The sequence below is a fragment of the Nomascus leucogenys genome, chromosome X (assembly GCF_006542625.1).
Source record: "Nomascus leucogenys isolate Asia chromosome X, Asia_NLE_v1, whole genome shotgun sequence".
NCBI classification, from domain to species: Eukaryota; Metazoa; Chordata; class Mammalia; order Primates; family Hylobatidae; genus Nomascus; species Nomascus leucogenys.
This window is the reverse complement of record NC_044406.1, coordinates 67,768,837-67,793,476: the sequence shown is the minus strand read 5'-3', so window position 1 is coordinate 67,793,476 and position 24,640 is coordinate 67,768,837. Positions and strand designations below refer to the sequence as shown.

At 45.2% G+C, this 24,640-nt stretch overlaps 1 protein-coding gene across 1 annotated transcript; it reads right to left on the bottom strand.

The window, feature by feature from the left end:
• Positions 1–4,799: 4,799 nt before the first annotated feature.
• FGF16 (fibroblast growth factor 16) lies at positions 4,800–14,704 on the bottom strand. Its single transcript, XM_003268988.2, has 3 exons — positions 14,145–14,704; positions 7,818–7,921; positions 4,800–5,798 (listed from the first exon to the last, which is right to left on the bottom strand). The coding sequence occupies exons 1-3, from the start codon at positions 14,416–14,418 to the stop codon at positions 5,553–5,555; spliced, it is 624 nt and encodes a 207-aa protein (XP_003269036.1). The 5' UTR covers positions 14,419–14,704; the 3' UTR covers positions 4,800–5,552.
• Between the last annotated feature and the right edge of the window lie 9,936 nt (positions 14,705–24,640).

Below are 24,640 nucleotides of genomic sequence, written 5' to 3'. Positions count from 1 at the left end.
GAAAAATATATAACAATAGCACGCTTCTAACTGAGTTTTTGAGAATATAGTTATTTTTCATAAAAATGTTATTTATGTTAATGTATAACAGCTTTATTGTTATTTTCAATGAATTATTAAATAAAAAATTCTGAGGTTTTTTTTTGTTTGTTTGTTTTTAGAGCCAGTGTCTTGCTCTGTCTCCTGGGCTGGAGTGCAGTGGTGCAATTATGGCTCACCGTAGCCTCGACCTTCTGAGCTCAAGCAATCCCCGCACCTCAGCCTCCCAAGTAGCTGGGACTACAAGCATGCACCACCATGCCCACCTAATTGTTTTTAAATTTTTTGTAGATGAGGTCTTGCTATATTGACAGGGCTGATCGGTCTCAAACTCCTGGGCTCAAGCAATCCTCCCACCTCCGACCCCTGAAGTGCTGGGATTACAGGTGTGAGCCACTGGGCCTGGTGGTTCTTCCATTTTCTGTTGCATACAAGGGAGCTCTAGAAATGACAAACTAAATTATGCTCCGATCCTCCTGCTGAGCTAGGGAGTTAGATGGCTGATGGTGAATACATCTTTCCAAGAGAGAGGATCTCTCCTCTTTGGTTCCCTTCTCCCTATTTCCTGATTCTTCCTTGACATATACCAGCTGGTGAAGTGCAGCTTGAGAAGTGCAGAAAAGGCAGTGTAGCCCCAGCTACTCCAGAGAGAAGGAAAGCAGTCCCCAACGGCCAGCCTTTTCAGGAGGAGGAAGGCTGCGGCTGCACTCCAGGCAAATTGGACAGAGCCCACGTGAACTGCGGCCCCGCTAAAGCCCTGGACATGATGTCTTTCTGACTACACAGCCAGGATTTCAGTGGCTGAGCACTGCAGTGACTTGAAGGTAAGATAAGATAAATTATATTTATTATTTCAAGCCTTTGATTATATTCCTTTTGAGAAGGCACCTGCCCTGATGGCTCTGACAAGCTCCTTCTGCCCGGGCCTGGTGGGCCCAGTCACTGCTTATTTTTTGAGCATGAGCAATGTTTGGCAGTGGCAGTGGGAATGAAAAGAGTGTATAGGGAGGGGAAGGAGAGTCGTGCTGCTAGGGACTACTCTTCAGACTGACTTGGGGTTGACCTTTGTTCAGAACCACTGAGCAGTGCAGTCATGCCAGCTTTCCCCTCCCTTCACTCCCACCCCTTCGTTGCCAAACTTGAAGGTATCTCTTAGAGAACAGAAGTCAAAGGTTTCATGCATAAAATCTACATCTTTGAAGGAAAAACCCCTAATGATTCTGTCAAGGTTTTCACATAGGATCACAGTGACTACCAAATCTTATGCCAAATGCTCTGAAACTCCTCAGGTAGTAGTTCCTAACATTTTGTGGGGCCTTTTCAGGATCAATGAAATGCCAAATGTACATCTACATAAAATTTTGCATATTATTCTAGGGAGTTTGGGTCCAGGGAGTTCAGGCTTTCCATGTACCTTTAATAACCCTGTGACTCCCAAGTTTGGAACCTCTGGTCTACAGTGTCTTTCTTGGTCTGGGACAGCAGTTGGATAGCACTTTTAGGTCTGATGTATTCTTTCTTGGAACACTATTGGTGCTCAGGAAAATTCTGGGGGTCCCACAGAATATATGGTTAGTAAACTAATGCTACATTCTGCCATCTTTATCTAGTATTCACCCTGTCCCTTCTAAATGACGCAATATCCTTGTCAAGTGGTTGTCTAGCATCTGCTGAAACACTTCTAGTAACAGGGACCTATATTTCCTGACACTTATTCTAGTTTGTCATTGTGTCTATTTAAATGTACTAAGAACTTAACATTTCTGATGATTCTGTTCTATAACACATTTGCTCTCTCTAGCCCAGCATTTATATCATAGAGCTATAGATAGATAGATGATAGATAGATAGATAGATAGATAGGTAGATAGATACAGATAGATAGATATTCGCTAAAGAAGGCATCTATTTCTGGGAAGGGATGTAAACATGAATAAGAAATGGTCGTTGCACATGTTTTTATCTCAAACCAGAGCCCCAGAGCTTACTATTCCCTTTAGGTCGGCATGAAATCCATTAGCCTAGCACTTTGGGGATATGGTGTAAATCAGCTGTTTATCGATCTAGTGATACTAGGTCATCCATCTCACATTTCCCATTTCCAGAGTTTATCTTTCCCCTCTTTTTGAAAATGGGAACAGTTGCCCATTGCTATTTTCTGTCCACATGCTCCATTCATTGTTATCCCTCAAAGTTCAACACCAAGAGTGAGCTCCTCCTGTGTCCTGGGGCCCTACACCATTTTCCAAGTCGTCTCTTCTCTGCTTCCACCTAGAGGAAAAAATAAGGCCTGACTCTAGGATTTGAAGTCTTTTCCCTTTTCATTACAGTGTGATTTTTCTTGCAAATTCTGCCCTGCAGCATGGTGCTTGTGGTCTTGCCAGGCTCACAGCAAGTGCCCCGTTAGAGTAACCCTGGCAGTTATAGCAGAGCTCATGTATCTTGCAAGTCCTCAGAAGCTGTGGCTGTGTTTCAAAAGTTCTAGGTAGCTGAACATCTCTACATAGATAAGTACAATTTGTTTTAAAATAAAAGCGTACTTCCTATTAAAAATGTGATTTAGGCTGGGCATGGTGGCTCACGCCTGTAATCTCTGCGCTTTGGGAGGCCGAGGCGGGTGGATCACTTGAGGTCAGTAGTTCAAGACCAGCCTGGCCAACATGGTGAAACCCCATCTCTACTGAAGATACAAAAACTTAGCCAGGTGTGGTGGCAGGTGCCTGTAATCCCAGCTACTTGGGAGGCTGAGGCAGGAGAATTGCTTGAACCCAGGAGGTGGAGGTTGCAGTGAGCTGAGATCATGCCACTGCACTCCAGCCTGGGCAACAGAATGAAACTGTATCTCAAAAAAAAAAAAAAAAAAAGAAAGAAAGAAAGAAAAAAATGTGATTTAAAAAATGTCATATAGCTGATTTTTACTCTTCTGCCAGAGACCACTAAAGGTGGTGTCTCTTCCCTACAGCCCAACATGAACATCATGATCAGCCAGCCTCTTTTCCTCACCAAATCCTGTTTGTTCTTCACAGCAGGCATTGCCCCTTTCATGAAACTCACCCTAATCACACTAGCCCACTCAGATCTCCACGTTAGTAGTTCCACTGATGAGCATTCCAGTCTATGATCACACAAGCCACACAATTTAGCACTTTTTATTATACAATCTTATTTGCTATTTCATGTATGTGCAGCTTCTCTGTTGGGTACTCAGATTTGGGTGAGCTTTGGGTTTTTTTAAGTGAACTGATACCTAAGCTATTTGTTTCACCCATACAATTAGAAAAATAGTGGATGCCTACAGGGTATGATTCAGGAGCACTAGGGAGAACTATCTCAAACCCAAAAACCTCTCCTACTAGGCCTTCATAGTGCCTGTGTACTCAATGTCAATCAGACTTTTATCCTTTTGGTTGTTGTCTCCTGACAATACTCACTATAAAAATGCAAATAGCTCTATTCTCCTACCTTGGTAAATATCAGTAAAGAGGCTAAGGATTTTTTTTTAAGTGAAAGCAAGTTTATTAGAAAGGTAAAGGAATAAAGAATAGCTACTCCATAGGCAGAGCAGCAAGGCTAGGGATATTTAACCAAGATACCTCAGGGGCTGCTCTGGGGAAGAGGGAGCTCCAAGAAATTCCATCCCCACTTCAACTAGAGCCACTCTATTTTTGTTTTCTGGACCGAAGTCACCCTAAAACTTTATTTATAAACCATTCAGATGCAAAAATAATTTTTTAAAAAAATATTCCTTTAGGGCAGTAATGCCCAAACTTTAGTACGCACAAGAATCCCCCTGCAAGGCTTGTTAACACGTAAACTGCCGGACCTTGCTGCCAGGATTTCTGACAATTTGCATCTCTAACAAGTTTCCAGGTGATGCTGCTGGTCAAGAGACCATACACAGTACGCTAAGCACTACTGCTGTAGATGAGTGTGTTTACAGCCTCCCAAATTCCCCAGGAGAAGCACTGGCAGGAGGTGAGGGTAGGGGTAAAGAGAAGGGGGAAATCTCCAGAATGGAAGTTGACTGGTTCAAAAAAATCAGTCTCTCTGTTGATTTGTGTTTATTTATTTATTTTTTATTTTTTGGAATTAGAATCTTGCTCTGTCACCCAGGCTGGAGTGCAGTGGCGTGATCTCGCCTCACTGCAACCTCCGCCTCCCGGATTCAAGTGATTCTCCTGCCTCAGCCTCCCGAGTAGCTGGGGTTACAGGCACCTGCCACCATGCCTGGCTAATTTTTGTATTTTTAGTAGAGATGGGGTTTCACCGTGTTGGCCAGGCTGTTCTTGAACTCCTGGCCTCAAGTGATCCACCCGCCTTGGCCTCCCAAAGTGCCTGCATTACAGGTGTGAGCCACTGCACCAGCCGATTTGTGTTTATTTTGAATCTCTTCATCTTCATATCTGAAGTATGAAGCCCCCAATTAGTGCTTTGACCTTAGAGCTTTGGACCCTAACCAAGTCCCAAAGGAGAGTTTCTCTATGCATAGTCCTAAGCACAAATGGGAGCTTCAGTAATAGCTGTTGGTCTAGGCCTTCCTGAAGCTTTGATTCACCAGTACGTTTAAAGTCATAGAACTGGAAAGGACTACTAGGACTTCACATAAGGCCTCTAGATAATGCTAACATATTGGCTGATGGAGTCATCTAGCATAGGCAGTGTGATGCCAACATCAGAAAATTCTAACGAGTTGGAGAGAAAGAAGCTAGCCAACCTTCTAATCCTACTAAATGTACAAATCAATAGAATTAGACAGAATCTTACAATATAAAGACAAATTTTATTGCCAGTAAAAGCCTTTAATAACTCATTTTATCCTGTTTCAGTAGGACCTTATTCTTTCTGATGAAAATCCAGCCATCGCATCTCTCATTAAAAATAAAATTATTTTGAAATAAATAAATATATAAAATAAATAGCATATACATTTTATAAATAGTTTGTCCTTATGCACAGTATCCATGCTTACATTTTAACATCATTTTCTTACAACCTACCCCATCTCCCACTTCCAATGACAGGAAAACTGCATGTCAGGACAGATGAGAAATCTGCAGAGCCAATGCAGGGAAGGCTTGCAGCAAGGCTGTAGCCCCAAGGATTTTCTTAATGAGACTTTTCCAAAGCTCCGTAGGTAGCATCCATGGCAGATTCCTTGGCCTTTCATTTATACCCATTGTCAAGGTATTTGAGTAAATTGTGGGGTAAGACACCCCTGGCCCTTAGCAGGGGCTCCCATTCTTTGTTGTGCTACCTCAGGGGAAGGAACATGAGTAAAGAAAAAAGTATATACAAGATTCCCTTGAGCCCAGCCCCCCATCCCTCCCCAAAATAACCCAACCTTGATATACACTTTGAACAACAGGGGAACAGCTGGGTTGAGTTCAACAGTAAGTGCTTTTCTGTTATCTAAAATGATAGGAAGGAAGGATTGAAAAGCTATGAATATAGTGGTTGCAGAGACAACCATGGCCCCAGAGTACATGGGTCACAGAGGGCACACCAGAGGTTCATTACCTGTAGTGAAAGAGGTCTCTGGACATGGAGGGCAACTTAGAAGGATCTACAGGCCTGGGTAAAAAGTGAGTGAATTTCTGGTGTCGTTTAGTCCTGTATCCCTCCCGGGGTGAGCCATCTTTATTCAGGGCCACGTAATACTGTCTCTCCGAGTCCGAATGTTTGTACAACGTTGAGGCATAGGTGTTGTACCAGTTTTCTTCAAACTGTTCCCGGAAAACACATTCACGTGTGAGTTTCTTCTGTGAGGGTGAGAAAATAAAGCAGAACCCATTATATGACTATTTCTCCTATCCCAGCTTGCTAGTAGAGAAACCCTGAAATAGCAATAGCACATTGATGTTAGAAAATTCCAGTCCTATCTCTCTGTATTACTGGAGGTATCTTTCTTCCAAATAGCACAAAACACTCTTGTCTGTATCTCCTTCATTCTCTTTCATGAGTTACACAAAAATGTTTTAGTTGAAATCTTTCCTGAAGGGAGGAGATTGGAGGAGATGGCATCACCTGGCTCTTTGAGCCTGAGAATTGCTGCTATGGCCTCCCAATGCCTTGCTGGCACCCACTGAGCTTTCTCTCTACTTAGAGCTAATGATATTCAAATTCATTGAGATTACAGTCAACCATGTCAACTAACAGGCAAAGGCCTCGGATCTATATAAAGCTCCATGGAAGGTGAGCTGTGATCTCTCCTAATGAAGGGTCTCAGGCCTGTCAGTTTGAAAGCTCAGAAAAGATCTCCTTGAAAAGCTCTTCCAATCTGGCTACTTCAGGCTGGCAGTTCCTGGGTCTCTTGCCTCTGTCCCTTCTCACACTTGGTCCAACCACCATACTACTTACTGGAGTTGCCGATACTGAGTGCTGGGGACAGGCCTATCTCTTAGGTGTCACGGAAAAATGTGTTCTGATTTCATGGGGTGCAGGCAGCCAGAAAGTATCCTATGTGACTCAAAAGCCAGAGCCAGGAGTTGGGATCCCCTGGAAGGGTTAAGGTCAGTAAATCACTCACCTTTCCTCAGTGCTAGGCTAGCTTCCAGAATAGAGAAAATGCACTGCCGCTAGCCTAGTCCTAGCTGAGGGCTTAAGGCTGTCACCAGACCCTGGAACCCTCTTTCTTCATTTGTTTGTTTCATTTGGCCTTTGGGACTCAGCTGAAGCAATCTGGAAATCAGGGACTGTGTTGTTAACCTCAGAATCCTCAATTTGAAAGGCAGCTCTTCCACCACCTATTTTTGTGCCTGCTAGTCTGCTACACGTCTGGGTACACATTCAAATTCAGATGTACTCCTCTGGAGGGTTAATGCCCCAAACTCTGACCATCTGCTGCCAAACCAGCACAGGTTACTGTTATCATCAGACTAGCTGGCCTTCTAATGAAAAAGGCAAAAGGACATGTATCAGAGAAAAGCTTATGTTTTGGGGCCGGGTGCAGTGGCTCATGCCTGTAATCCCAGCACTTTGGGAGGCCAAGGCGGGTGGATCACTTGAGGTCAAGAGTTCGAGACCAGCCTGGCCAACATGGTGAAACCCAGTCTTTACTAAAAAATACAAAAAACTAGCCTGGCATGGTGGTGCATGCCTATAGTCGCAGCTACTCGGGAGGCTGAGGCAAGAGAATCACTTGAACAGGGGAGGCGGAGGTTGCAGTGAGCTGAGATTGCGCCACTGCACTCCAGCCTGGGCAACAGAGTGAGACTCCATCTCAAAGCAAAAAAAAAAAAAAAAAAAAAAATGCTTGTTTTGGTGGGGGCCAAATGAGTGAAGGTGTTATGTAGCAAGACCCTGAGCAGCCAAGAAGTAACTAGAAGACGCTACTCCTTTACAGCTAAAAAAGTGCTTTCAAGTGCTAGATAAATTTCTTTTTTTTTTTGAGACGGAGTCTCACTCTGTTGCCCAGGCTGGAGTGCAGTGGCGCAATCTCGGCTCTCTGCAACCTCTGCCTCCCAGGTTCAAGTGATTCTCCTGCCTCAGCCTCCTGAGTAGCTGGGATTACAGGTGCATGCCACCACGCCTGGCTATTTTTTTTTTTTTTTTGTATTTTTAGTAGAGATGGAGTTTCACCATGTTGGCCAGGCTGGTCTTGAACTCCTCACCTTGTGATCCACCCACCTCAGCCTCCCAAAGTGCTGGGATTACAGGCGTGAGCCACTGTGCCTGGTCTCCAGATAAATATTTTTATACTTTTGCTTTACATTGTCCAAACACTGGTTGTAATAACCTCTGACCAAAACAAACAAACAAACAAAAAACCTTAAACTTACCGACCCATAGAGTTCTCCTCGCTCATTCATTCCTAGGTACAGGCCAGAGTCCACTCCCCGGATGCTGATCAGCCCCACAGCCAGGCTGATAAACTCCAGGATTCCTAGGGCAAAAAGTGAACACTATTCCCGTTACCAGCATCAAACTAAGAGAAAGCTGTTCAGGTGACATGAGCTACCAGTCATTTGTCCCCAACTGGAGGCCAGCCCTATGTGCCTTTGATAAAGTGCCTGAAGAAACCATCTTTTGCGGCAAGAATGGAACCTCAGAGAAGGTACTTAGTCTCTTTGGGCCTCAGTTTTTCCATATGTAAAACGGGGGACACCATCTCTGCTTCTACTCAACACTCTTAGGCATATTACGAGGAAGAGACCATGAGAAGGCTTTGGCTACAAAAGCTCCATAATTGCAAGGTGCTATTGCTGTCAAATTCAAGAAAGGGGAAGTCAGTTTTCTAAATGCAAGAATAAGGACAGTTTTCTGTATCTTTCCCCGTAACCTCTCTCTTCCTTAGAGCACACAGCATTACGTTGCTGTCCTCTAGGCTAAACTTGTTTTGTGCCCTGTCAGCCCCCATGTCCTTAAAGCCACATGAGGCTGTCAACTGCCTGTAGCTGATTCTAACAAAGGTCACACAGGCCACTCACTGTTTGTTCCCCCAGCTTATGGCAGGAGGTAAAACTTGGCCACATGAGAGCTTTCTCCTAAAAAGCGTTCTCAGCTAGTACAGCCCCAAGCTGACAAGACTATCATTCTCCTTTGAGAATTTTAAGTTTATCCACAGCAAAGAGTTGGCAGGTGGTATTGGACTCAATACTGATTTGAGATGTTGTAACTTTAAGGCCAAAGAGAAGAAATTCAGAAATGTCCTCCTAGCTGACAATATTAGAGGTGAAGATTTGAAAATGCTTTCATTTACCCAGCAGCAGTCCTAAGTGGGAAAAAGGACCCAGAACTGAAATCCTGGTGATACTGAAGACTACAATTTTGTCCCAAGATAGTACGTCTATTATCTAGATACAGACATAATAGTCAACTAGATTCCTCTTTGATATTCCTGCCTCTAATCACATTTCTCAACATACAGACCAAAAACTTGTTTAAGTCATCCAAGGTATGAAATGAACTCATATCTGGCTGTCTTTCTTATCCAAAATTGCAATTCTGTTTTTTTTTTGTTTGTTTGTTTGTTTGTTTTTTGAGACAGGATGTCACTTTGGCACCCAGGTTGGAGTGCAGTGGTGTGATCATGGCTCACTGCAGCCTCACCCCCCCGCCAGGCTCAGGTGGTCATCCCACCTCAACCTCCCTAGTAGCTGGGACTACATGCACGCATCACCACACCCAGCTAATTATTTTTTCTAGAGACGGGGTTTCACCATATTGCTAAGGCTGGTCTCAAACTCCTGGGCTCAAGCAATCTGCACACCTTGGCCTCCCAAAGTGTTGGGATTACAGGCATGCACCACTGTGCCTGGCCCAAAAATGCAATTCTTAAGGGTAATAATATTCTATGTAATCTATATAGGGAGTAGAGCTGATTTTCCAAGATCAAGAATTTTAAGTGGCTAATTTTAAAATCAGGTTAAAACTCTACTGGGAAGTCTCCTGAGGAACCCCAGTGACTCAAGCTGGTGGGTTGCTGTTCAGGTATGGCAGCTTTGGGGGCATGTGCTTCCACAACCCACTCAGATCTATTGGAAGGATGTAAGGTTCTTCTGCTGCAATTCTATAGAACACTCAGGGTTTGGCCTTTGGCCTCTCACACTGAAATCCTCCAAGTTTTATTCTTAGTCTGGTTGTTATTAAATTTTACAGTACAAAGAAAGGAGTCTCGGGAAATGAGATTGAGACAAGACGGTAGGAGGGGAAGAGAAAATACCCAGTGTCAAGTAGGGGTTAATCAGACACTGATTTAATGCAACCAAATCTTCAGCTGCACTGCACAAGGTTTTGCATTTGGTTCTGCTCCGTCTGATATTTCAATAAATGACTTGTAAGAGAACATGTGAGGACTGCTTATCCTAGTTCTAGAAGACCTACAGCTGAGAGGGATGACACAATCAATATCCAAAGAGATTTCAAGAGGATGGAAAAATGGACTGACTCCATCAAACTATGCTTAATTAGAATCAATGTGAAGTCCTGCACTTTGGTCCCCCAAATTTCCCAAAGTGTTTTGCGTTTGGGGTTTGGTTGGGGGAGGGTGAGCCTCAAGTGCAGACAGTTGAGTTAGCTGTACTACTTAGTTCATGTCCTATTAACATAGTTGGTCTGTGCAAGGGCTTTATAATTATCTATTTCTTTCTTTCTTTTTCTCTTCATACTCTGCTCCCATCTGCCCCTCCACTTCAGGCAACCATGTATATTTTCTTGAAAATGTGTATTGTTATTTTGTGTTCCTGTGCATTTTAATTACATGCAAGTCTACCCATCTCTGCAATGGGGAAATGTAGCTTAGTAAAACACAACAATGGCTAAGAGACTTAATTGAACAAGGCAAACTCAGTATGATGGGTGATTAGCAGGATTATTAAAAAGCTAATGTACAATTGGTCATGTAAAATTAAAAATTAGAAAGCTAGTGGAAAAAATAGAAAAAAAGCTAGTGTGATCTAAGGCCTCACGGATATAGGTCTGGTAACTAGCAAAAGGGAGGGAGGATTGTCCCACTCTGCTCTGCCATGGTTAGACCACACTGAGAATGGTGTGTTTAGTTCTACTGTGCTTACAGAAGAAAATGGAAAAACAGAGCATGTTCAAAGGAGAGTGCCCAGTATGGAAACGAAACTAGAAACCAGGTCATGATTCAGTTCTGGGTCCTAAACTCTGAGGGACACTAACATGTGGGAGCTTTAGTTCTTTGCTTTGCTCAGGCAGGTTACTCCTGAGCTTCAAGACTGAGTTCCCTCATTCTGTAAGTATCTCATGTCTCTGACAACCCTGAGCTCATTAAGTAGCAGAGCGCAGCTTGTGATCTCACTGCCCGAGACATAGTGTGAGAACAAATCATGAAACCCAAGAGGTGTGGCCATTTGAGTCACCACAGTTTTTCTCCAACTCTCTGTTAACCCTGATGCCAAAGGACAGATCATACAGGAAGTCACTTGGGTTGTGTCCAGTAACAGGGGTCTCCAACAGCTGGAATTATCCCTGCCCAGCTGTCTTTGGGCATCATTTTCCCTCGCCAACTTTCCTATTAGCTGGTTTCAAACTGTGGGAACCCAGTGGCACATGATGATGGAAGAGATATTCCTAAACCTTCTCCTGAATCCCAGCCAGCATGAAGGGGGAGAGAAAATAAGCCATTTTCATATTTTCCCAGCTACAGCTGGACAGGGGTGTTAACAGCAAAGTGTTGAGGTGAAGTATTAAGTAGACAAAGTTTGTCCTCAGTACTCTTACCCCTTCAAGGCCCAGGACCTCTCTCTACTCTGCCTCATCTTGACCTGCCCACATCAGGCTCTGCCCTTTTCTTGACAATTTCCAGACTCTTCTTATAACTCTCTTCCCAGGCCCTCAGTCAAAACTGATCTGTTCTGGGCCCCACTGCTTCAGAACCTAGCTAGATGACTGTCTGATGTGTCATTTAATCTAGTTCCATAACTTGCCTGAATCCTTCAGCCATCCTGTCAGACCTTTGGGGCCGAGACAGTGCTGCTTTGGCATCTTGCCAAATGAGAACCAGATCACTCAAGAACCAAAGCAGCTGCATGAGCCCACTCCATCCCACCTGGTGGGAGGACTCTCCTTCAGTTTGGCTCCCAAGCTCTGCTCTGCCAGTCCACAGGTGCCCCTCGGAATGTCAGGATCCTTGTGAACTTCATATAAATGCTACCAGCCAGGCGGCGATTGAAATACTCCTGGCTACTGATTGCAGATGGAGAGCGGAGAGCATATGTGTGCCAACAGGTTATTATTTGGAGTCGGGACTGCTCTTGGGCTTAGCCTGACTTGTTCTGAACACATGGATTCCAGGGTAATCCTTGGGGGCCCTGCTCTCCAATTACAACAAATAGCTATTTACTTCACATGGCTTTTGGAGACTACCTCTTCCCCCCTAGCAGAAATCTATAATATTTTATACCTTAAGTCTGGCCTACTTTACCCTGCTGGAATGTTGACTGCTAAAGCACTTATGGAATGTTAAAGTTTCAATTTATTGAATACCCTGGCTGATTAACTCAAATGTGGAGGGAGGAGAGAGTTAGCAAACTCGAACGCCACCTCTTTCTGTGCCAAAAGCTAAACTGAGAAAGAGTATGTGTTTTAAAGTTGGCAGGGAAGGTTACAAAGAGACAGCTTTGGCCAGTTATCATTTTCTTTACAGGAAGTGCAGGAAAGTGACAGGAAGTCAGGGAAGGAGGAAAGGGAAAAGGTGATGCAGAGGTGCTCTTAGCCAGTGTTGTTTTCTTTTTTAAAGGCAAAACCAAAAATGAAGCATTCAGTTAAGCAGCAGTGAAAATGTCCCTTCCTCCTGCCAATCTTATTTCCTTTGGTTTCTCCTTAAACTTAACACCCTTAGCAGACCTGGGAGATGAAAAGAAATCAAGATGTGTCTTTAGGGAGGTAACTAAAGACCACTTATCCCAAGAGCCTATTACTGATTTATGTTGACCTTGTAGGTTACTGGGCTCAGCTTAGGCACAAAATCAGAAAAATATTTGGAGCTGCTGGGAGGTGTGCTCATAATTTCTTCACTTTCGCTGCCCCCACCCCACATTTCGCCATCATTTCATGACCTTTTTTTTTGTTATATATCGGCAATGAGTTACCCCCGGTATCTTTATGCCATTTTACGAAGCCTCTGAGGCCGGGGTGGGAGTCCCATTCCTTAAGAAGAGGAACAAAAGGGGACTGCAAAATCACAAGCAATGAAAGGGAAAGGAGCCAAGTTAACACTCCCTCTCCTCCCACTCCACCTTATCACCCTTTTGAGGACCTGCTGCAAGTTTATATAGACACCTGCACCCCTCCATTACCCCTCCCAACCCACTGTACTCTAGCTATGTTTGAGTGTATTTTTCCAAGATGCCACAGACCTCATTAGGGTTTCTGCCTGTTCCCAGCAAGGAAGACCAACCCTGCCCCTAAGTTGTTTGCTAGGCTTGGCCTTACCCAGCAACTGGCCCCTATGTTCCCCTTTTTGCTGTGCACTCCAGATGCAGCTCTAGCAAGGCATGGAGAATAGGAGGATGGAGAGGTTTGGGGGGTTGGGACAGATGTTGGCAAGAAGGAGGGTGGGAAAAAGAAGGGAAGGGTGTCATGTTTGAGTGTAGGCAGAACATCTTACTGGCTTGGGGAAAAGGTGTCCTTCTTGGATTATAGGGTCCTTGGGAGGAAGCAGAGGACATTGGAGGATGCGGAGGGGCAAAGGTAGCTGTCACAGAACCCCCATGATATCTTAGTATAGAATTGGAAATTGAAAATAAAAATGGCAAATTACCGAGGAGTGAACACATTTGCTTAGAAACCTAATGGTCTTTGTCCCAGATCAAGTCTTATATTAATTGTGTAATTAGTTCTATATGTGAGACAGGCAGCTGTGTTGAAGTCTGTATAGTGGCAGGCAGACAGAGACAATCCTGGATGGAGGTTGAACGTTTCCTGCTTTGGGCCCAAGAGACAACTGTTTCTGGGACTGGGAATGGGCCCAGGACGGTTTCCTCACTGAGGCAAGGAGTCCAGAGGTAGTTTCCGGCAAAAGCTGCCCCAGGACTTGTGCCCTTACACGGTGGACACCGCGAGGTTTTCCTAGATTCCCAATTCGTGCCAGGCTGCCTGGATTGGCTCCTACCCTGGACAGAGCGACCCCGAGGCAGGCGGAGGCCACAGCTGCCGGGTACCCACGGGCCAAAAGCGATTTGTGTGCCGGCCGACCGCCTCACATGCCCATGGCCCATGCAGGATCCTGTTCCAGGAAATCAGCTGCCACAGCCCTGCTGCCTTCGAGGCTCGGCCCGTGCTGCAGCCACGGTCCCGGGCTCCTAGGCGAGAGCTCCCACCCCTGTCTCAGCTCCACCTGCTTCCATTCAAGGCTTAGAGTCCAGCTCCCAGAACTACCCCCTTGCTCCCCGGGGAGATACTGTGGAGCGGCGAAAGGAGAGGCCCCACCGCAAGGCTCCCCCGCCCCCACCTGAGAGTGTCCGAGGGTGCAGGGCCCCCTGATGTCGAGAGGCCCACGCCCGCGCCGTCGTGTCTCGCCTCGACTGGCCCGGACGACACCAAGCCCGGGGGCGGTCTGCGGGCCCTACGCCGGAGCCCGGAGCTGTGGGCTCCCCAGTGCGCCGTCCGCCCGCCTCCCGTTCCCCCGACCGCGTCCTCACCGAAGCGGCTGTGGTCGTGGCGGGTGCCGTGCACCGTGCCGTTGGGGAAGATCTCCAGGTGGAAGCCGGTGCGGCAGTAGAGCTGGCGGCGCCGCAGGATCCCCTTCAGGTGGGCGAAGTCTGTGGGTGAGCCACGCTGCAGCTTCCCCTCGATTTGGCCCAGGCGCTCGTTCAGGAAACCTGGGGAGTCAGCTAAGGGCACGTTCCCCAGAGACGAGGAGAAGCCGTGTAGATCCCAGTCCAAGGAGGCGAAGACGCCCCCCACCTCTGCCATGGCTGGGCCGTTTGCGGCGCTGGTTGTGCTGGGCGCGCACGGGCCGAGCCGGGGCCACGGGGCGCGAACTGCCTCTCCCCGCAGCGGGCGCGGGCGGTTCGGCGGCTCTCCCTCGCTAGCTCGCTTGCTCCGCGCTCTGCCGAGCTGCAGTCGACGTCTGTTCGCGTCCAAGGAACTTCTCAGCGGCGGGGAGCGCGGGGCAGCGCGCTCCTGACCTTGCTCTCAGTCAAAGTGCCTCTTCTCCTCCGCATCCATCTCCCCCGGCCTCTCATAGCTGGCTTCGTCCAGCTATCAGATGCAAACGGCACTTTATATACATACCCACTCCCCTTACATTGACATATTGGATATTTAAATACAAGCCACACCTCACTGGCATCCCCTCGGAGATTGGTGTGTGGGTTCTTTTTTTTTTTTTTTTTTTTTTTTTCTTGCATCCATTTGGCTCTTTTTGGGAGAGGGGGGTGGAGGGAGAGAGCGAGCGAGCTTCACTCCCTCTTTTATTATGAAAAAATGGCAGGAAAAAGCTACACATTGCAGTGAGGCATAACTGCTTTTGGCAGGTTCTTCTGAAACTGCTGATGAAATAACAGAGCCCAATGCGTGGAGGCCGCTGGCGCGCACGGCCACTCAAGGCCTGTTCCGTGGGGGTCTGTCTGTCTGCTGCCCGGGGGCTGTCCCCACCTCCCACGCGTCCTCGGGCTGCTATGCTAGCCTTTGGAAAGTGCCATGAGACCGGAGTTGGGGGGTTCACATGCTCCTGATCTCCTCTTGTTCCCCAGTTGGTCGGAGGCTGCGGAAGGGGCATCTGACACGGGACAGGGACTCCCTGGTTTCTTTGTTCCACGGCCCCCAAGTCCTAATTCCTACCCGTATAGGTTGGCGGGGTACCGAGGAAGTGAAAAACCTGGAAGCCAATGCAGTTGCAAAATTTGGGGTTGGGGGTGGTGGTCCTTGCAGATTCCAAGGCGAGGGCCTTATGGGGAGCGGGAAACCCCTCAGAGGAAAGATGAATTTTTATTTTTTTAAAGAAAGAGACGTTACAGCTTAGGCTTAGGAAAAGGAGGGGGGGGAGTAAGAAATAGAAAGCGATCTTTTTGAAAAATGATCTCCGCTGGCTTTCTGGGCGCGCTTTTAAGAGGCTCTCGAGAGCAAGCTCAATGAGAGGCCATTGGAAGCCTGGTGGGGGCTTCCCCCTACCTCGTTTCTTGTTGGAAACAGGTGTTTCCTCGTTCTGTCCAGTGCCGTGCTCCGAGATATTCTATCAGGAAGAGCGGCAGTTGGGACAGGAACTGGCGGCAGCCAGGTCAACGGGCAGCGTCCAGAAGTCCTGGGGAGCAGGTGCCAGACCTGCCCTGAACCCCTGCACCTCTGCCCCGAACCTGAATTCTGGGGCACCTATTGGGCCCTGGCACTAGGCGTCCCGATCGCCTATAAAACGGTGTTGTTACTTGGTTTTCACCCGCAGCCGGCGATGGCTGCCTTCCCAGGCTCCCTCAGGAGAAACTGAACACAGGGAGCCCCTCGCCACCCCCTCTCTTTGCAGCGCCTCCTGCTGGAGACCCCTAGTCTCGTGGCAACTTTGAACTCGGGGTCACCATGAGATGAGAAAACCGATTCCGCTCAATTCACTTAGTGCAATTCAGGGTCCTGCTCCTGGGCTCCCACGTGCACCCTGAGCTCACTCCCTGGAACCGTAGCAATTCTCGTTTGGGAGTATTGTGGCTTGGTACTGGTGTGCCTCCGCAGCTCAGACAGAACCTCTGAAGTCAAGCACAAGATGCGGCACATAATAGGCACACTCATAATCTGAAGTGCTCCCAGTAGCAGGGGACATAGATGCAAGTCATCTTCCAATTGTAGGGGACACAGAAATGCAGAAAGTGTCATTCATATTGAAGTATTTATGGATGAAATCATACGCTGTCTGGGATTTGCTATTAAATTATTCAAAGTAAGAAGGCAGAAGGAGTGGAGGTATAGATACGATTATTTTCCTTGCGTCGCTAATTGTTAAGCTGGGTGAGGGGTATATTGGTGTTTAATTATACTTTATATATATATGAAATTACACATGAAAATTTCCGTAATTAGAAGCTTTATAAAATGAGACTGACATAAAGCAACTATTAGGTTGGTGAAATACAAAGAAATCAATCTTTCTTTCTTCTTTCTTCCTTCTTCAAAGAGTTTTTGAATTTAGTGGGAAGGTGGAAAAGGAAGGGAAGAGGTTAAGACAAGTACATAAATGATTGGAGTACAAGACAGTATCAAGTGCACAGTGCTGTGTGGATTCAGAAAGACTCATCTGGAGGTTTAGGGCCCGGTTCTGGACTAAGGTGTCCTTTGTAATGAATGGGCCCCAAAGGGAAGATGGGAAGGATTTTGCAAATTCAGATGGACCACCTGCGGGAAGAGGAAAGTTGTAACAAAGAAAGTGGAACAACTTTAATTTAATCTCAAATGTGTTAAGTGTCTTCCATGTGGTGGACACAATGCTGGGCACTTTCCATCGGTGCTCAGTACCTCAAATGAGTATTGAGTGCCACATGAAATAGTATAGATGAAACTGCTTTGAGAAGCATGTTATATAAAAGATTTAGATGTCTCCATGGTGATATAGATTACACACTGATTATGGCAAAGATCATTTCCTCAACAGCCACTTCAGGGTATTTCTGCATTCTTTGTCCCCCAACGTTCCCAAAGTCGCCAACTGCAGTTGGCAAATCTGGAGTCCTACTTGATCGAAGGTCAGAGATACAGATATTCCATTGCCCATCTAGGGCTCTTTTGAGATTAAGCTATCTGATGGTTCTGTTTTAAATAATGTTTCCATGTCAAGCATCTCAGTTGACAGAGCACTTTCAAGAAAGTTATTTTATTTTCACAACCTCATGGAGTAGAAGTTGTCATTATCCCCATATTAGAAATGAGGAATGGGGGGGGGGTTAAGTGACTAGTACAGAATGCTAACAAGTAAATAGCAGAGTCATAAATTGATCTCAGCTCCACTGGCGGCAAATTATTCTCAACTCATGGGATTTAGGATTATGCAAAGATTGGCATGTTGAGGACAGTGAAATTTCACTATAGTTTAGTTTACGGAAAATCCTCAGCAGGATGCAACTTCAGGCCAGAGTAGTACTGAATATATCCGATGAGAGGAAAATGTACGTTAATAAAGAAAGCAAACGTTCCCTGGATTCAGGGCATCATTTATAAAGTGAGGATAGTGGTATTGTGAGGTTTTGGGCATTGATGGAAAGTGCTAGCATGAAGGACACTTAACACATTTGAGATTACTTCCTCCTTTCCCAATACCTCACAGGGTTGATGTGAAAAGGATGTGGAGAAACAAAACTGAAGGAAGAAAAGAGTTCTGACTCAGTCTATAAGCAACCAAAGGCTGGGGGATAATCTGGCAGGCTCTGTTCCTTGAGAAAGGAGACAGTGATGCTAATAATGCTGGTGCTCACTAACCACCCCCCACCCCATGCCCACACATACCCCTGAGAGATGGGAAAGGATGTCTAGAACTGTTACTCTGCCCAGTTCTTCATTTTCTGGACAATTTACAATTTTTTTCCTTCCTAATTGATATTCCCTGGGAAGGGGCAGGGGGAGCTGTATAGCTAGGCAAATCCTGAAGGTGGCATAGCCAATGACATTAGTTGCTCTTACTGAGTACTTATGTAGGTGTGTTAAGCACTGCCCTTGGCATGTTATGTGCATTATCTTCTGTAAACCTTATCACAACTCTAAGAAATACTAGTTAGTTTTTAATTATTTTATTTTATTTTTATTTATTTACTTTTTTAGAGACAGGATCTCACTTTGTCACTCAGGCTAGAGTGCTGTGGCACAATCATGGCTTCCTGTATAGCCTCAAACTCCTGGTCTCTAGAGATCCTCTCACCTCAGCCTCCTGAGTATCTAGGACTACAAGCAGGTACCACCACGCCCAGTTAATTAAAAAACAATTGTTTTTTTGTAGAGATGAGGTCTCACTATGTTGCCCAGGCTGGTCTCAAACTCCTGGCCTCAAGCAATCCTCCTGCCTTGGCCTCCCAAAGTGCTGGGATTACAGATGTGAACCATCACGCCTGGCCTATGAAATCCATTTTACAGATGAGGAAGCTAAGGTCCAAAGAAAATCAATAACTAGTAGCAGAGGCAAGCTTTAAACCCAGTTACTTTTTAACCCTTGGTCTTAAATTAGTGCTTAACCAAAACACTAGACTGCCTCAATCAACTTACTTCAAAAAGAACTTGTATTGCTCCATTGTCTTTTGTTCCTGCCTCCTCTCTCCTTCTATTTTCTTTGCTTTATGTGGATAGCAGTATAGTGTAGTGGTTGAACACTCCATCTCTGGTGTTAGACTGCTTGGTTTCATAACCCCGGCTTTAAGCCATTCTAGGTGTTGGTGCCTCAGTTTTCTCTTAGGTATGATGCAGGTGATGATGGCATCATCAATTCATAGGGTTGCTGTGAGGTTTGAATAAAATACACAGAATGTACTTAAAGCTGTGCCTGGCACATATTAAGTTGTCATTGTTCTTAATATTATTTACATCCTGCCTGGCCCCAGCCATATTTCCTCCCAAGGTTTCCTCTAACTATGCTCATTTTTTCCTAAGGAGGAGATGAAGTAGATAACAACACTGGCCCCTGGCCTGCTGAGTCACCCCAAAGCAATCGATTCCAATCCTATTAATCTTTCTGTGTGATATTGGGCCAGTCTTGTTCTCTCTGGGCTCTAGAAGGCGTGACTCAGAAACAGGGTGACCACATTGCCAGCTGTGGGTGGGCAAGCAGGTAGTGAGGGAGTGAAGGCCTGGGAAAAACAGGAAATTACTCCTTTGTATAATTCCATTTATTGAGGCTCTTAAGGGCCAGGCACTTTTCTAAGAGCTTTAAATTTAAATCACATCATACCACCACGAGGAAGATGCTATTATTATCCCGATTTTTAACAGATCTGTGAAACTGAGGGCTAAAGAGGTTAAATAACTTGCTCAAGGTCATACAACTAGTATGTGATGGGACTGAAATTCAGACCTGGCATCCGGCTCCAGAGACCATGCTGTTGATCACTACATTTTTCTGAAGTAGTTGGGGCCTTATTCAAAAGAAAAGTAGTATAACATGACCCAGTCATCTTCTGGAAAAAAAAATCCATGTTAAAAGAGGAGTCTTACCAGGGCCTACTTGAAGGTGGAGGGTGGAGGGTGGGAGGAGGGTGAGGACTAAAAAACTACCTATCGAGTACTATGCTTATTACCTGGGTGATGAAATAATCTGTACACCAACCCCTCATGACATGCAATTTGCCTATGTAACAAGCCTGCACGTGTACCCTCTGAAACTAAAATAAAAGTTGGAAAAAAATAAAAATAAAGAAAGGAGCAGTCTTTTTCTTATTTTTTTTTTAACCTAGGTGATCTGTATCTAGAGTTTGAGAAGTCTGCGAAAAGTCAGACTACTTTCCCACCCCCAATTCTAGGGCCCAGAGAGGAAAGGAAATCTCTTTGGCTGGGACAAGCTCCCCATCTTCCCTGTCTGATCAGTCTCCTACAGTGACACTGAGCCACAAATCTCTTTTGTCTCTGGTGTCATTCTCCTGTGAGCCTACCTGTAATGGGGGTGGGTAATGTACCATTAATTCTGGCTGTAACTTGACATTAGTTGGCAGGTGATGATATTTGTGTGAAATGATCTGTTAGTTCTTTGAGAGGAATGAAACACCATGGAATGTGGCTCTAACCCTGGCAACTAGGATCACTGCTCAACCTGATGTGTGTGATATGAATGTGGGTCTCAGTGGTGTATATCTAGGGCTGGGTGTTGGGGGAGGAGAAGTGTGGATAGAGACAGACTATCATAATGTTGGTTTTCTCAACACAAATGTGTGCTTATATTTGTATTTGTGACAGTGTGCAGAAGAATTTCCATATGTCTGTGTAACAGTGAGAGTCGTGGGTTTAAGGTGTGAATAAGTGTACGTAAGTATGCAAATCTATAGGCAGCCCCTGCTAATAAGAATATACATGACAATGAAGTTCAGTTCTTTTGAATTCAAAGTCACTTCCTGATTTTACCTGAGGTGATTATTTTATTCCCTTAGCCTGAAGGAGACAGGGAAGCCAGGTGGGGTCACCTCCAAGGAAACTGAGGCCCCGGTTTCCTTGGAGGCTTGCTGAGGTGGTCTTACACAAACGAAGGGAAAAAGCAAGATCTTGAAATCAGCCCTTTGCTTTCTGGCTATGGCCTCTGATTAGCAGGACCTCTTCCCTTTTTTGCCTCTCTCACCCTGATATTATTGGCTTTCATCCTATTTCTGGGAGGGGTATGAATTTCGTCAGTTACATGCATTTCATGCATCATTATTCACTGCATTTGAAGCTGTAGAGAGGGAAGGGTCTGGCCTGTTCTCAGTGCTCCTGGTGCTACACGTTTCCCTAAGGATAGGATGTATAACCCTTGGAAGGAAAAAAAATCCTGAAAGGTACAAGCTGTGGAACAGAGTTAGCAAGGAAGTGTAGTCAGTAGTCAGTAGTCACCTGAGCAAGTCGCTGGGAAGAAATGTACATTCTGACAGAGGCAGATTGTGGTCCTAGCTCTCGCTGAACTCAATGTAATTATTTCTCACCTGTGGGACTCAGTTTTCCTAACTGTGAAAAAGGGGTTGGACTACATCAGTCTGCCTCAAACTTTTATTTATTTAGTTTTCACTAAAATAACCCTAAAGACAGAGGAAAGTGAAAATGAAATCTTCAGCATGGGTAAGGGAGAGGGGTGGGTGGGGTAACCCAAAGCAGCATGCTGCAAACTCCAAGGGTCTTTGAGATCTTGTGTTCTATCCTAAAAATGAGAGCAGTGTTTGCATTCTCCTCCATGATATAGCTATATTTGTTTTAATATAGAATTTTTAAAATTTCTTATACTCAAGTAAAATTGATACTCCAGAAAAGCATGCCATGTTTATTCTGTGGCTTTGTGGACCCCTTTGGCACACTGCCATGGACCCCCAGGGGTATTCATACACCCATTTAAAAGTTCGGGAATAGATGATTGAGATTCCTTTCCGCTCTAACACTCTGTGGTTCAATGACCTGGAAATACCTGTGGTGTCTTTGGTAGCTGCTCCCCAGGATGCTGAAGTTTTTTTTTTTTTTTTTTTTTTTTTTTGATGGCTGTGTTTGAACACTCCATTTTCTAACAATTTATACTAAAAGAATGGAAACCCCTAATTTTTTTCTAGAACAAGTATCTTCAATATGTCTTTGCTGAGTCCCAACTACAGGCTCAGACTTTTACTAAGTGCCCCTGGGAGAGATCAAGAAGGATGCTTATGGTATTAATTGTGGAGTCTAAACTAGTTTACATTAAACATCAGGAGTTAAGAGTTGACTGAGTCAAGTGCTAAATTGTGTGGGGTAGATTTTAACAGCAGCAAGTGGTTGAGAAGGAGGAAAATGGTGTGCTTCCTGGAAGAGGTGATACTAGATTGGAGTTTTGAAGAATGAGTATGGTTCAGATAAATGGAGTGAAGGGGGAGTGGCATTCAGCTTGTAGGAGGGCATGAGTAAGGTCTGGAGGCTGTAAGGATTGTGACATGCTTAGGCCTAGGCCAAAGCCCTGCTCGGTGGCAAGAGGCATGGAAAGGTGAAATGGGGTCTTTTTCCCTTTGGGCATGAACTATTAGCTACTTATCAGTCCACTGTAATTTTAAAAGAAATTGTATTATTATTTTTTATTTACTGTCTTTTTAAAAATGTTATTTGAATAGAAATGGGGTCTCACTATGTTGTCCAGGCTGGCCTCAAACTCCTGGGCTCAAGCAATCCTCCCATCTTGACCTCCCAAAGTGCTGAGATTACAGGCATGAATGAGCCACCATGACTGGCCTCTATTTTTTTTTTTTTAAATAGGAGGCTGTGACAGTGCTGAATCCCTCATTTCCTGGGACAAAACAAAACAACCTTTAAAAAGGGATTTGGGGGCTGGGTGTGGTGGCTAACGCCTGTAATCCCAGCACTTCGGGAGGCTGAGGCAGGAGGATTGCTTGAGCTTAGGAGTTTGATGCCAGTCTGAGCAACATAACAAGACGTAGTCTCTACAAAAAAAAATTTTTTTTAATTAGCTGGGTATGATGGTGCATGCCTGTAGTCTCAGATATTTGGGAGGCTGAGGTGGGAGAATTGCTTGAGCCCACGAGGTCAAGGCTGCAGTGAGCCATGATCACACTACTGCACTCCAGTCTGGGTAACAGAGCGGGACTCTGTCTCTAAAAATAAATAAATGAAATGGGATTTGGGGGAAAGAGTAGAGGAAAGAAAATATCTAAATGGCCTGACACACTGTCATCCAATCTAATCTGTGATTACATGCAGATTTATTCTGTAAACCATTAAATTTCTGGTCTTTTGGGTGCATGTTATTTCCCCCTACTCTATTAGTGAAAGTACATTTCAAAAAACTCTCATTTTGGCCGGGTGCTGTGGCTCACGCCTGTAATCCCGGACTTTGGGAGGTCAGGAGTTCGAGACCAGCCTGGCCAACATGGTGAAACCCCGTCTCTACCAAAAATACAAAAATTAGCTGGTCTCTACTAAAAATACAAAAATTAGATGGCATGCACCTGTAGTCCCGGTTACTCAGTAGGCTGAGGCAGGAGAATTGCTTGAACCCAGGAGATGGAGGTTGCAGTGAGCTGAGTTTGTGCCATTGCACTCCAGCCTAGGCGACCCAGTGAGACTCGGTCTCAAACAAACAAAAACTCTAATGTTGTCTCAGTTAAAACTGGAAAAAAAAAGAATTTTCTCCATATTATTTAAAAATATTGGCAACAGGGTTGGCTAAGGGTGCCATTGTGTCCCTTGGCAGCTGGGGATGGTCATGCCAGAAGCTCCTTAGAGTAGAATCCAGGGAGAAAGGCACACCCAAGGGGAACAGAGTTGGTGGCAAGAGGAGGTTTCAGCAACAGGCCCAGAGTAGTTTTTAGGCCCAACAGTCAGGGCCAAGGAGACCTGGCAGCAGGCAAGAGATAGGTGCCCCTACAGGGAGACAGAGACAGCATCCAGGGAGTTTGGCAGCAGGCTGTAGACAAAGGTCTAGGTAGGGATCTGGCATCAAGAAGGACTGGCCGCAAGTAGCAGGGGAACATTACCAATTTGTTAAAAATCCAGATAAAGTAAAAATATTAATATGACTAACAGAAATAAGGAAGAGACAGGAGAGAAAATAGGCAGAAATGGATGAATGCTTATTTATTCATCTGTCCTACCAGGGAGCCAACTGATAACATTTAAAATTTAAATGTGTGAATTTATTTGAAGGAATCCAGTTGCTGGAGAGGACCCAGGTTGGGTAGGGATTGAAAGGATTGGCCAGGAAGCCCCCTTCTCCCCACACACCCTTTCCCATGCTGGAATAATTTGGGTACCTAGGGAACTACAGGGCCTCAGATATGGAGGGAATAAAACAGAAGCCCCATCACAGGAACTGAGTATAAGGCCGGTACCTGTACATAAGGGAAGGGACAAGAGCCCAGGTACTGGACTGCAATTTTGAGATCATAGCAGAGCCAGAAGCCACTTGCTTGAGCCTCAGCTGGTGAGGTATGGATGGAGTTATGTTTTTCACTGATTCAGGGCAGGATGAATCCCAGAATCTGGGTTTGGTAGAGATAGGGGAACAAACCTATACGTGGGGGTTAGATGGCCCTAGATAAGGTATGGAACTGGAAAATCATCACAGTATTGAAACCACTTTTGCAAAAATTGTATCAGTGAGAAAATAATGGCAGAGGTGAGATCTGATCTAGCCAATGGCCCTCTTTCCTTTAACCTTCAAGCTGCCAAGCTAACTTTGAGAGATATTTAGCTTCTAGTTTCAATGATAATAGCCCTCTCCCAAAACTCAACCACCTTTGTAAAACTAATCAAAGACCACCAGGCTAGGAGGAGGATAGAAGCCTAAATTCTGTTAAGGTGTAGACATAAACAATTGCCAGCCATTATTCTGAAGGTCATAAGACATGCAACTTCCCCAATTACTCCTGCAGATGACATCACTATTGTAGAACCTAATATTGGCATTTTGACATATCTTTTCAGGTTTTTTTTTTGTGTGTCTGATACCAGGCTTCATCTGGATCCTCTGCCAACTGCTCCAGTGGCCCCACCAAGAATCTATTCAGCACATAAGAGGATCATT